Source organism: Podarcis melisellensis (assembly GCF_964234715.1).
Source record: "Podarcis melisellensis genome assembly, chromosome: 2".
Taxonomy (NCBI): domain Eukaryota; kingdom Metazoa; phylum Chordata; class Lepidosauria; order Squamata; family Lacertidae; genus Podarcis; species Podarcis melisellensis.
In genome coordinates this window covers 42,336,238-42,350,079 of record NC_138529.1, presented here as the reverse complement: position 1 = coordinate 42,350,079, position 13,842 = coordinate 42,336,238, and the positions used below count along the sequence as shown (strand labels likewise).

At 43.1% G+C, this 13,842-nt stretch overlaps 1 protein-coding gene across 1 annotated transcript; it reads right to left on the bottom strand.

Annotated features, from left to right (window-relative positions):
• Positions 1 to 5,799: 5,799 nt before the first annotated feature.
• ASF1B (anti-silencing function 1B histone chaperone) lies at positions 5,800 to 13,757 on the bottom strand. The gene is made up of 4 exons (XM_081900880.1): positions 13,535 to 13,757; positions 9,600 to 9,715; positions 7,977 to 8,153; positions 5,800 to 6,903 (listed from the first exon to the last, which is right to left on the bottom strand). Exons 1-4 carry the CDS (start codon positions 13,641 to 13,643, stop codon positions 6,706 to 6,708), a joined length of 600 nt encoding a protein of 199 aa, XP_081757006.1. The 5' UTR covers positions 13,644 to 13,757; the 3' UTR covers positions 5,800 to 6,705.
• Between the last annotated feature and the right edge of the window lie 85 nt (positions 13,758 to 13,842).

Here is a 13,842-nt window from a genome sequence, read left to right as displayed (position 1 = left end):
AATACTGGAAGAGTTTGGTACCTGTTTGAGGTGGGTGAATTTCAGAGTGCAGTTCTACACACTACAGATTCAAATCAGTTTCCATACCTATTTAGCATTGGTTTTTTCTCATTGGGAAACTCTCAAGGGGTTTGGAGAGATCTAACAAAGTGTCCCCAACACACTCACTGTGGTGCAATCCTCCAGATTATTTGCAGGGGCTCATGATAGTTACACTGGATGCAAACTGATTTTTAGTGTTTAGAGAGCCATACCAAGTATTACCCAAACCTTACTGCTTTGATTTTACAAATACATGTATTCTTGGTTCACGGGGATGGGGGGGAGGTATAAATGGAGAATTCCTGGATGCCAATATCCAAGTTTGGGGAAAATACTATTTGGCGAGAGAACCTCGGCAGAGATTTAAAATCACAGAATATGCAGCAAACTAAAGCATGGAAATAGAGGCTGTAAAACTTTAAAAGTGCATTCCAAAAAAATTCCCCTTAAAAAGTTTATTTCCAAAGTTTCCCTCTTCCCCTGGCATAGGAAAAATACCATGCATTTGGTAAGTTAAAAAATGGTTTACTTACACATTATTCAAAGGTCAGATTCATGTGCTTCAGAAAGGGTTGCACAGGCAGAAAAACTTGTCTTAGTTACAAAGTGGTGAAAGTTCCCTAATTATTGGTATAGGAACTCCATAATGGCTTGTGAGAGCCATACAGTCTGAGCTGGAGCAGCCAGCTCAAAGTTCTTTACATGCTGAGCTTCTCAGGTTGACTGGAGAATAATACGCTTGATTACCCACAGTAAGGGAAGTGGGCATGGCTAAGCCTGGCAGGACAACTTACTCTATGGTATTAACCCATTCATGCATTAATTAGACTTAAACATATTGGTTATAATAGGCTGGTTATCCCACTTGTATAACATAAATAGCACCCCAGAGAACTTCACAAGCAGCACGCAATGTTATAATTTCTGCTTTCCTTTTGCCTACCTACATCAAGAACTATGCGTGGAATCTTAAGGGTGGAGAGTGTCTGATGAGCAAATGGAGCCCAGATGGTAATAAACAGGCCAGTCTGGCTAGATCTCTTTGAGCTCACATGATGATTTCTCCTTGTAATATGATGTCAAAGAGAGAGAAACGAGGCAGAGTTTGCTTAGAAGAAGATGTGGCTCCTGCCGTGGACTTTGCCAAAGAGCAGATGAAGCAAGTTGCAGTGGTGGGGCCATGCACTGATGTAAGTAAATAAGCATCTGATTAAAAGGGAGAAGGATGTACCTCCAGCCCACGGCAGACTATGAAACTTGGATTGGTGCCACCAGCTTTATTTCCCTGTGGAGGGGAGATTAAACAAAGCACAACAAAGGCAGCTATTGTGCAGCTGTAAGGTTCCCTTCTGTTGTTGTGAAATATCTGGATCGTGGAGCAGCATACGTGTTATGTGAACAGTTGGTGCCAGGAAGTGAGGACAGCATTTGAGTTTGGGGTATTTCTGAGACCACAGGTAACCTTCCAGCCTCAAATTCAGTGCAGCACAGCAGGAAGAAACAGCTCTGGTTAGCGCTCCCCTTCAAGGGCCAGGGTTTACCTCCAGAAGGGCACATTGGTGTTCTTTAGGGCACATGGAAATATAAGTAAAAGCTGTTCAAACCTGCTTTGCCGCCCTTTTCAAGGGAAGGGCAGCCTATGCAGCTGAAATGACTCCAAGTTCTATCTACAGCATTATTACAATTTATAGAGGATAAGATGCATGCATCTGTTGCAGCAAGAGTAGCAGGAAGTCCTGTGGCACCTTAGAGACGCAATTATTACGAAATAAACTTTCATGGTCTACAGTCCACTTCAGATACATGAAGGGATATCCTGAGTTGCAAGCACATATATATGGCTCAGCTTGGTGGGGGTGGTGCAGTGAAATCAGAAGAGAACACAGAAAAATGCAGTGTATGTAACAGCAGCAATCAACCACACACAAAAAGTCATGTTGGTAACACAGACATCCTGGCATTGGTAAACCAATCACATGCTGTGTGATAAAAACCAGTCCACAACTGATAGTGCCAAACCTCTTGACTTATTGTAATGCAGTGGTTATATGTTGCAGTCTCCCTTGAGCTCAGATACAATGCACCCTTGGGAGTTTGAACTGTTCCTCGAAAGGGGGGAAACATCTGCAATCTACTCAAGTTCAAGGAGATTGGGTCAAGTTCAAGGAGATTAGGGTTACTAAACATCCAAAAAAGGAAGAGAAGAGTCCAGATTCCCACAGGTCACCTGGCTGCATATTTGCCCATCAGAGAAAACCACACCATCCCTGTCCTTACGGCTGAACATTACTTGGCGTTTTCTTGGTATTGTGGTTGCAGCTGATAGACTGGAGTAAGTATGCAAAATAAGTTTATTTGCAATAAGCTCTCAATTCTCCCCTCCACATCTTCCTCACCCTCATCCCAACATGCAACTGGAATAGTACTTTTTCATATATAGTTTTCAAATCCTCTTGTGCCAAGAGGGGAGTTTCATTTAGACACAGCTTAAAGCAAAGGTGACCTTGAAAAGGATTTTAAAGATCCCTTTCTCCTTTCCTTTGACAAGGAAAGAAGGTATGATAAGAGTGTTTCTTGCTGAGGTTCTTATCCCTCAGGAGAACACAAATATAGGGAAAGCCCACGCCTTTTCTGTTGTCAAGACTATTGGCAAGGTTGAGCTCGTTCTGCCTCCCCCCTCCAGTACTGAGAACAGTATTTGAGTTACATTGGCACAGAATATTAAAGCTATAAGTAGTGCAAATCAAGAGATCCCTGTTATGTATCAGAAGGCAACCCAAAGGAGTATTTTTGCACTGTTTCCTAAAGAAAAATCAGGAAACTAAGGGGTTCCAAAGTTTTCGGTCTCCATCAGGCCCAACTCATATACAGCGGAACCTCGGTTGTCGAACGTCTCCACTGACGAACGTTTCAGCTTTCGAACGCCGAAAACCCAGAAGTAACTGCTTCAGTTTTCGAATGACTTTTGGAAGCCGAACATGCCACGCAGCTTCCGTTTTGGATTTCCCTATTGTAGAGGCTTCTGCTTTCAGTTTTTGGTTTTCAAACGTTTTGGAAGTTGAACAGTCTTCCAGAACAGATTATGTTCGAAAACCGAGGTTCCATTGTATATGCTTCAATGAGGTTCTTGTATGGGGACTGTTGACATCCGTCTTTCTGAAGAAACAATGGCAGAGTGGGCCATGGGGGTATATTCAAGCCATTGAAGAGTTATAGTGCCTGCTATGGCTATAGAGATCAATACAGCCGAGACATGTTTATTGAGGGTGTCTGGTTTTGCTGGTGCAGATGCACCATGGCGTTCCTTCTCTCTGCACTCCTCCCAGCGGTTCTCTCTTCTCTGGTCATTGCTGTGGACACATGCCCTGTCTTTCTGTCTCCAGGCACTGTGGTCATCTGCAAGGGATGGGGACCACACTGCCTCATTTTCACATAGGAACAGCAACAATATGCAATTGTGTGAAGTTCCGTATTACAAGGATGGTCCAGTTTCTTTAAAACTTAATTTGATGTCTCTGGGCAGAAAATATAGCCTTAACAGGTAGGCGGATAATGTAATTATATAAGGTTTTTCCCCCACCTACAACTGGCAGCCGGAATGTTTAGGCAAAGCTGAGAGCTGTACACTACCCATTTGTACTGAATAAAGGGGGAGAGCTCCACGCAAGCCCTCTTATTCCTCCTTAGCTTGCTTTCTTGAATTTCATGCCTTCCAAGGACTGTGCCAGCTTACCTGAGCAAGATCCACCAGTCAATACTTTTTTATTGCTTTGACAAAAACTAAACCACTTCCATCCTTCACATAGGAAACCTTGCTGTTGTGATGCCTAGGAACACTCAGGTCCCAGGTTTACTGAGCTTTGTTATACTCACTTCTTGAATCGCATCCAACAGCAAATTGAAGTCACCCCACACTGCAGTGCACAAGTAAAATTGGTTTTCTATACCCAGCTTTAGCAACTGAGCAGATTGCCTTTTAGATTAGCTGAAGTTTATAAATGAGCTAAAATTAACTCGAGTTTTGAAGCTAGTGGCAGGCAAGAGGGATCCTTGAATCTGTGCAAGAGGTAACTTTCCTGTAATGTTTGGCCCAAGAATTTGAGAAAGGACCACAGATACAAACTCCTTAAAATGGAGGTTGTACTAGTGGCCAGAAGCAGGAACTGGAATATGAAACGAAACGCTCAATATTAGGGAAATAAGAGACTGGGGGGAAAGTGTCACGAAAGAGCGACAGCACATTTTAAGCAGCAGCATTATTAACACTTTTGATTGCAGGATTTGTACTGGCAGTCTACCTGCTGCAGGACCATGTTCAAGGTTCTGGTTATCAACATTTCAACCCTTTTTTTTTCCAGTTCTAAAGATATGTTGTAAATCACCCGGACACCTATGTAAAAGGTGTTTAATAAACAAAGTGCAGCCAGCTTTACAAGAATGGCTTGGGGCAAGCGAAGGGTCCTCCGGGAAAATCCTGGAACGTCTATGGCCCAGAGTGTATACACAGAGAGATTCTTCAAGGATCAGTCTCATTCTTCTAACCTAAGCTCCCCAGCTCGCACATTTGTTTCCATCTAAGTTTTGATCCGTGAATAATTATTGCTTATGTAACACCCTGCAGAAAGCAGCATGACTAAGATAAGTTTCCACCAATTGCCACAACTGTATTGGTGCCAAAAAAAAACCCCGAACTGTAACTGAACTTCATAGTATTGGTGCAGCACCACTGGTTCACAAGGTACTCTTAATCACACTGCCACAGACATATACATGCTGAATAATGATCAGGTTGAAAACCTTTCAGCAGTGAAAAATGAATATATTTAAATCAGTTAAAATGAGTCAACCAACCCTAAAAATTCTAACTTCAGTCTACTTGATAATCCATTGACTTGAGGTAAGCCAATTACCCTGATCTGGAATTTGGGAACACCGGGCATGTTTTACTTTACACACAAGAGATTCTCTGCAGTTCAATGGCTACTCATATTTCAAGCCATTTTGAAACGGGTGCTTTGTAGCAGGTACTTTCTTTATGAGGCAAGGTCTGGTGGTGGGTCCAGGGCAGGACACTGTAGTGCTTTGCTTATATTTAAGTATGCCATTATAACATTTGAGCGAGCATTTTATTCTGGCACTTTCCCCCTGGAGTGATAGAAATGCAAAGATGACAAAAGTATCTTTTACATGATATATTACTGTTTTACTGTTTTTCTATTTTCCTGGGGCATTGGTTTGAGTCTCCTTGGGCAGGGAGGACTCACACACTAGAACGTGGTTTGGCATTATATCTGATCTGAACCTACCACAAGTTATTTTATAAAATAAAAAAAATTGACACTAACCTATGACACTGTATTAACTGAAAAGAGTAATCTGGCCGTGACCATCATCAGGGGTGGTATCCAACTTGCTCTTTCCATCAGCATAAAGATTTACACTTGCACAACGAGTGTTGTGCCCTGCACCCTCCCTAATTCTGGTCCAGAGGGTCAGGGAAACCCCTAGGACAGATTTAGGGGGCATGACGTGGTTTATTGCAGTAGGTTGGACTAGATGACCCTCGGGATCTCTTCCAACTCTACAATTCTAAGTCTTACAGATCTTTAACACTGCATACAACTATATTTTGCCACTCCTGCTTTAAGGAAGCAAATTCTACCTACCTCGCCAAAATGAGTAGTCCCTTGCAGTAAAATCTTTAATAAGGTTCTCTCGGTATTCAACCAACTAGATACCACTTAAGAATTCACAAAATAGTTTATTCCAAAAAGTTTTATTGGTCAGACATACAACGCAAAAAGGTTTTAAACACCTATATGCTGTGTTCATCTCTAAAATACCAGGGAGAGAAATAGAGAGATCAAGTATCAGGGCAGGTAATAACAGAAAAGAAGGGTGTGCGACTGGAGGCAGGCCAGAAAAAAAAACACACAAGTGCAGGCCTTTTGAAGAAAGGCATGTTTCCTCTGTGGAGGGATTTGTAAACTTAGCCACTGTCTAAAGGAGTTGATGCAATTCCTGCTCACTGTGGCCTTGGGCAGATTTCGGGTCAGTGGTAGAAAGAAGGCCAACTGGTGCAAGCTAAAAGAGGGAGCTCTCAAAAGCAGAGCCTTGTGCAAATAGGTAAATTGTACAGCTTAAATCTCATCATCCATCACCTTTTACTAAGCACAGATTGTAAAATTGGGACAGGCTTATCAACTCCTGAGAGGCATCAAGGCCTGACTGTAATTGCTAGCTATTTTGCCAGCAGCAACTCATCAAGACTTAGCTGTGTTGCAAGAGAAAACTGTCCTGAAAAGAAGGTACCCACTATGCTAGATTCCCAGGAAATGGGTGCTCAAAATAACAAGGAAGCTCCCATTGCTCAGCCTTCTGGAGACCTGGAACAAAGGAGGGAAACATAGGGTTCTTGTTTATGCAGCTAGACTAGGTGCCTGTCAAGGGTTAGTGGCAGGAGGATCCAAGTATCAATGAAGAAATACTATGACAGAACAGACCTGTGGATCTGTTACAAACCCCAACACGAAAAGGACTCTGAATTGTCAATCTCCATAGACATATCAGTTGCTTCATTATCCCAAATCCCTCCTACATCGCCCACAAAAACTTGTCAGCTGCTTTTCACTGCGCAGGGTCCTCAACATTATTATGTTTGGATCACATACAGTCCATGGAATTCTCTGGTTGCAGACCCATGGAATGGACCAAGCCTTTGATGTAGACACAGCTAGGAGGCAGGAAGCTATCAGGTTCTGGGTCTACATTTTCAATATTGTCCATCTGGTCTCTAGGACCATCCCAATTGATGTGGAAACGGGTGACTCTGGGGTTGGATGCCAAGATATTCCTCTGTAGCTGGAAGTAAGAAAAACAGGGGTCAAAGTTACATAGGTTTATGTTTGGATCAACTTTCTAGGCTGACAGCTACTCAATTCCTGCAGCAGTATCAAGAAAGGAGAGGGGTAACAGAAGTAAAAAATTGTTTTAAAAATTAACACTATTTTATGACAACATAGAAAATTTATATCTGGGTGTAATCCTTCCAATTCTATTTCTCATTGGTAATCCTTCTTACTTTTTGACATGTACAGGGGACCTACTTACCTTGCACATTGGGTTTCAAAATGGCAAACAAAACTTGAACCAAACTCCATAGGCTCTTAAAATCTGCTGCTGTTACTCAGTAACCCCAATTTTCTTTCAATGCTTTGACGCCCTTTGTCAGAGCACGAACCTTCCCAGGAGGGAATCATCAATGTTCCCTCAACTCATGGAGCTGAGTAGGTACCTCACTAAACATATTAATCTTCTCTTTGAGATTTAAGCTCCCTCCAACTACTCTGCTGCAGCCACATCAATCAGCACATAATATGATGAAGATGCAAGTACAAACAAGGTTTTATCTGAATGCAGCTGTAGCAGGCCATTATCACTACTCTATTCTCCAAAAGTGTATTTAAGTTGTGCTAGAACTCCTGGAAAAAAAAATCAAAGTTCCATTCTATATCACAAGGGCTGCCCACTCCACAGCTTTCTGGTCAAAATGCACTGTCTTATTCAGAATGCAGAAAATAAATTAATACTGAGCTGAACTCATTGTATAACTTTCTGCTTCATATTGTCATCCCAAATAACATCTACCCTCCCCCAGCATAGCATCTTCCAACACTGCAAAGTGACAGGGTCTCAAAGGCTACAGCTCTGGCCTCGCAAGGATTTTGTACTCCCCAAAAGAAATGGGAACCGCCAGGCTGGGGGCCAAATACAACCCCCCCCCAGGTCTCTCTATCTGGACTCTCCCCAAGCCACACCCCTCACTTGCCTTGCTTTGCATCCTGTTAAGGGTCCCCAGTCCAAATTCCCAAGGACATGGCCTTCATGAAGGCCAAGATGATGCACAAGCTGCTTTTATCAGATCAGTGTCTCACCTGGGAGAAGTCTGGCTTGAGGGGTGGGTTTTCTCTTAGCTCAGGATCCATATATTCATTGTTGACATAGTATCCAATGCGGATGAATTCTTGGCCCAGATAGGTACAAGTGATAAGTATTACTGTAACTCCCACAGCATCACTTTCAGGGATTAGATCAGGGTTGGGGGCATTGGCCTGCAGAGAAAACGGCAAAACAAGGTAAGTGACATTTTCATCCTGCCTGTCTTTAAAAGAAAACTCAGGACAGCATGCTTGAGGCTTTCCCATTTCATCCCCATTGCAATTCTTGAAGAATATTAAAACTTTAAATTACCCATTCAGTTTCTGGGCTGAGTGGAGATTTGAACCTAGGTCTGCCTGGTCCAATCTTGAATGACAATACTACAGAGTCCTCATTCAAGATCCATTGAAGTGTATATAACCAGGAATGGGCTTATGTTGGTGGAACAAAGTGATACAGTTATAGAAGAAATGCCAACAGACTGGAGTTCATAATCAAGGCTTTTTTTATTTCTCTCGGTGTTGTGCAACAACAAAGACAAGCAACAAAAATATGTAGTCTCAGAAAACCAAGCAAAAGATTCAGGTAATTATCCTCATGTCAGTTCACCATGATTGTAAAATTATTTCGGAGAAAGAAAGCTAGACTACAGGTGGTAGAAAGGCCAAGGATGGAGTTATACTTCAGCACAAATTGAAAGCAAGTAAGCAATGCAGTTGCAGTTCCAAAGCCAGTGAACTGGGCCACTAATTTAATCAGCCTCCATCTTAGTTTAGTGTTGTAACAAGAATTGCTATCCTGAAAGCACTGGCTAACTATGTCGTTAAGAGTTGTACCACCCCAGAATGCAGCTATGCCCTGTAATTACTACAGTAATGTTATCAGCACAGGTCAAAGAGCCACATTTTTGTTTCTTGAGCAAAAAGAATTTGTGACTTTGATATTAACACATTTACGTGTTTATATCAGGAGCAGCAATTCATTTTCAATAATCACTGTTTCCCCCTAAAGGGTGGAAATGCATTTAATCATCACCCCCACCAAAATGAAACAGCCTTCTCAAGCTGCAATTCCCCCCAAACACTGAGTAACACTGGAATGCACTGCAGAGCTGTCATATGCCACTCTCTCTCCATCTCCTCATATTAGTATAGCAACACTAGGTGACTTTTCATGACTGATGTAGCCCATGTTTTCTCAACCTAAATAACACTCTAGCCACACACAATAGGGATATGCTAATGATGGAATTTATTTGTATGGTACTTTAAAAAAATGTTGACATACTCAGAAAAGCATCATTAAAAAAAAAAAAGAACTTAAATCAGAGTTAGAATACAAACTCCTGTACTTTACAGCTACCTTTTAATTTTGGTGGACATGCTATTGCCCAGTTATGGGTAACTGAGAAATCCAGATTTTAGTGCATTTTCTCCAGGTAACAATCACTTCTCTATTAGGGAAAATGAAAATTAAAAAAGCTTAAAAATGAAACAGGAGGTCCCTTTCCATTGAATCTGTCAATCTTTCTCCATTGTCTGAATCTAAAGAGAAAAATCTAGACTGGAGCCTTAGGCTTATCTTTCCTATCCTTCTCCAAGAGATAGATCTAAACTTACTTCAAACACAAACATATGCCTCCCAGCTGGAACAGGTCCCACCAGCACAGAGTCAAGAACTTGGTCATATTCCTCACTCTCTGCAGAGCCCACATAGATGATCTTCCACTCCAAATCTGAAAGGTAAAAGCAACAAGGATCAGTTGGCAAGAGTGTGGGCACCAGAATCCTAGATGTATTGAGGGAAATTTCCCTTCATCTTCAGAAAGCCAATTGAAATACACATTGAAATACACCATTAGCACCAGTGTTTAGAGAATGTGTACACCAGTTCAAGAGCAGGGCTGAATAACCTCTATTGTTTTCCAGTGTCTCAAAAATGCCTTTTCATATCCACAATTCATATTGTTAAGCAATGATGGGGGAATTTTAGGTGAATATTGATGTAATGTTTGCAAAGCAATAGGCTCAATCTGGAAGCACTCTCACAGTGTTCAGTACAGATGCCTCTCTCTTTCTCCGGGTCAAGGTCTGCAAATCTGCCATTTAAGTCAGAAGTGGGCATCACTCATAATCTCATCAAGATTCCTCACCACAATCCTTGGAGCAGCTTAGTAAAAGGTTTATTTTACATTGTTTCTTTTCTTTTTTAAAAAGAAGAGCTGCAGATGCAATTAAATGCAAATATACAAATAGAGTTTTTAATTCTTTTTCTTTAGAAAAGCCAGATAGCTTTCCTGCATAGGGGAGGAGCAAACTGCAAAAGCTCCCACCATGGGTGAAGAATCTGCTATGCAAAATCAGCTGTGACTTCCAGTTAGCTATTATGTCTGTCTTGAACCTTTATGGATCATCTCATTAGACAAAAGTCAGAAAATATTGTGCACAATCTGCTATGATAGACCACTGGTGCAGCTATGAAGGCTAGTAGTTCTCTCACATGGAAGAGTAATGCTAATTAACAAGAACTTGTATCCAATGATGTGAGGTCATGAATAAATAAAGTCCACTGTTCCACATTTTTGTGCCAAAAACAATGCAAGTCAAAAGGGATGTTAGCAAATGGAGCAATCATCAGGAGCAACAAGAAACTATAAGGAGCTGTGAGGAATGTGCAAAAGTATCCCCATTTGCTCAGAAATCCCTCTGCTGTCCTGGCTTTTTGCTAAGAAAGAACTCTTAACTTGCAGCTGCTCCTAAGCTGGAAAGGCCATACACATCCTGCCCCAAAGTAAAGAATCTCACTGTGATTTTCTGTACCTCCATTTCTCCCCAATCTCAACACTCTTAAGAGAAAACTGATCTTAATAATGTATGTGAAGACCCTATGCTTTATTTTAAAAAAGCAATGGCCAAACTTTGCATGATGTATAAATTATGTGCAACTTATCCCTGAGGGAACCAGGGCAGTCAACATCCCCCACTACAGCCCTGACATTAAAACATGCCCCTCTGCCAACCCTGCTCAGCTGACTCCTTGCTTGCAACTTCTGAAGCTTCACCAAGCACTGCCAAAACACTTTCAAATACCGTATTTTTTGCATTATAAGACGCACAAGATCACAAGACGCACCTAGTTTTTGGAGGAGGAAAACAAGAAAAAAAATATTCTGAATCTCAGAAGCCAGAACAGCAAGAGGGATCGCTACGCAGTGAAAGCAGCAATCCCTCTTGCTGTTCTGGCTTCTGGGATAGCTGCGCAGCCTGCATTCGCTCCATAAGACGCACACACATTTCCCCTTACTTTTTAGGAGAGAAAAAAGTGAGTCTTATAGAGCAAAAAATACGGTATATCTTTTCCAGCTGTAAGGTTAGACATTCAGTTCTTCTAATAAAAACTGCAATTCCCAGAATACTGAACTATGCACCCAATACCAAATTTCATGGTTGTATAGAAAAACAGTGGAATCAAAATAACAGCATGTGAAATGATAAGAAAGGTGAGATTAAGATGCTCACCTATATTTTAAGGCAGTGTTCCCCTTTTTGCATGCTATTCCCAAGGTTTATGCATCATGTCTGCATGATAAGCTACTCTATTTTAAAAGCCTGACTTACAATTTTTCTCTGTGGAGAGGGCCCTAATTTAGTAAGCTCTTGATTTGCACTTGTGCCACAATGACATTTTTAGCCTACTCCTACCCTGACAGAAGCAGCAACTTTCCATCAAAGCAGTCCTGAACCAAGTCAAACTTGCTTCACACAATCCAATATAGTGGAAGATCACCAAGGAGTAGAAGTCAGGAAGGCAGTGATTTTCAATTTAACAATCCAGAATCCACAATTAAAAAGGAATAGTAGGGGAAGAGACAGGTATTGTCCCAAGGAGTAGGCAGAATGGTACCACAGAATAAAGGGACTTTGGCATTCTCTCAGAAGAACAGTCAGAGCCAATGACAGGTAGTCAACTTATTCTAGTTTTGCCCCCATGTTCATCCTTGTTGAGTACTGAAATGGTAACAGATTAAGGAGGAGCAAGATGATAACCAGTGCCACTGCCTGGATAGGATGCAAGCGGCAGGTGGGGGTTAGCTGAGGACAGGTTGAGTTTAGTGGGCCACTGCCTCATTTGACCTAACCGACCAGCCTTCATGATTTTCCACTAGACCACTGCTGTATCTAGTGAAGAATTATTAAACACCATAAGAAATTGACAACAACAACGAACATTCAACTGAAATTGAAATAATTCAGATAAGAAGTTACCAACTCTATAGAGTACAACTCCTAGTTTTGCTATGTTACTGACTGCCAATGAATGCCTAGGAAGGCATAGCTTTTAATGTGCATCTCCCAGGCTTACTATTGGCTAATGACCAGTTGTATTCCCACTATGACATTCAAGTAACTCTTCCTATAGGAACAAATCAAGAGAATATGATTTATTGGAGAGAAAGATTACAGGCACTCATTCCGGAGCTCTCTGCTGAACTCATCAAGCAGCTACACCTTGCCCCCACATGTCCTGTGCTGGGGCTCCCAACAGTGTATAACAACCCCCACCCCAAAACAGCCAATGCTTTTTTATTTCATTTAAATCAGGGGTAGGCAACCTAAGGCCCGTGGGCCAGATGCGGCCCAATTGCCTTCTAAATACGGCCCATGGATGGTGTGGGAATCAGCATGTTTTTACATGGGTAGAATGTGTGCTTTTATTTAAAATGCATCTCTGGGTTATTTGTGGGGCATAGGAATTCGTTCATTCCCCCCCCCCCCAGCAAAAAAATTATTCTGGCACACATGTTCTGAGGGACGGTGGACAGGCCCATGGCTGAAAAAGGTTGATGATCCCCGGTTTAAATCCTACCTTTACCCCAAGGAGCTAAATGAGACATGCATAGCTTTTCTCCTCAACCCACTTCTAAAAACCCTGTGATGTAGGTTAGATACCAAGCTCAAGGTCACCCAGAGAGCTGCCTGGCTGAGTAGGGATTTGAACCATGGTCTCCTCAGCTCAAATCTCCAACCCACACTGGCTCTTTGCCAGACCAACAGCATTGCCGGCTGGGGCTTCCTGGCAGAGGCCAAGGCCTCATTCAGCAGAATGGTCAGAAGGACACCCCACATCCGGTGGCATTTTGAAGTGTATGTGTGTATATGTGTGTATTTATATGTATACACACCATCTCAAGAGCAGCCTCGCCCCAATTAAGCTGCTAAATCTCTGCAGGCCAAAAACTTAAGGCACCAAGTTCATAAAAGCTCCATTTTTATTTTTAAAGGTATTTAGAAGGTATAGCGCCCACGTAGCAGCCCCTGTGTGGAGAGCCGGGTCCAGGCTGGCAAAATAAAGCCACAGCAGAAGCCCCGGGAGTGGAGGCGCGCGTGGGGGGGGGGCGACAGCCCTGCCATCCTGGGCGGAGGGGTGGGGGCTCCCGGGCGTCGGTTGCGGGCGGGCGGCCGCCTCGTGCGACGGAACCTGGCTCGGGCTGAGAGGGTCGGTTGGGGAACGAGGCTCCTGGCGCGGGAGCTTCTCCCCCCCCCCGCGTACTCACCGTGAGGCAACGCCTCCCCGCACTCGAATTGCACCTGGAAGCGGAGCGGGTGGCCGAAGGGGCTCGGGTTCTCCAGCAACGAAACTCCCAGGACAGACACCCGCGCCATGACAGATCTCTTCTTTTCCCCCCGCCCGCCTTGCCTGCCTCCTTCTCCCTCTCAAGCCCAAACGCCGAAAGCCCACTCCCCGCGCGCCGCCGGCTTAACGACGGAACGGCGGAGCCACCAATCCCCGCGCGGCGATCGGAGACGCCGCAGCCAACCCCAGAGCTTCGCGCCTCGGCTCCCCCGCCTACTCCTCGCGCGC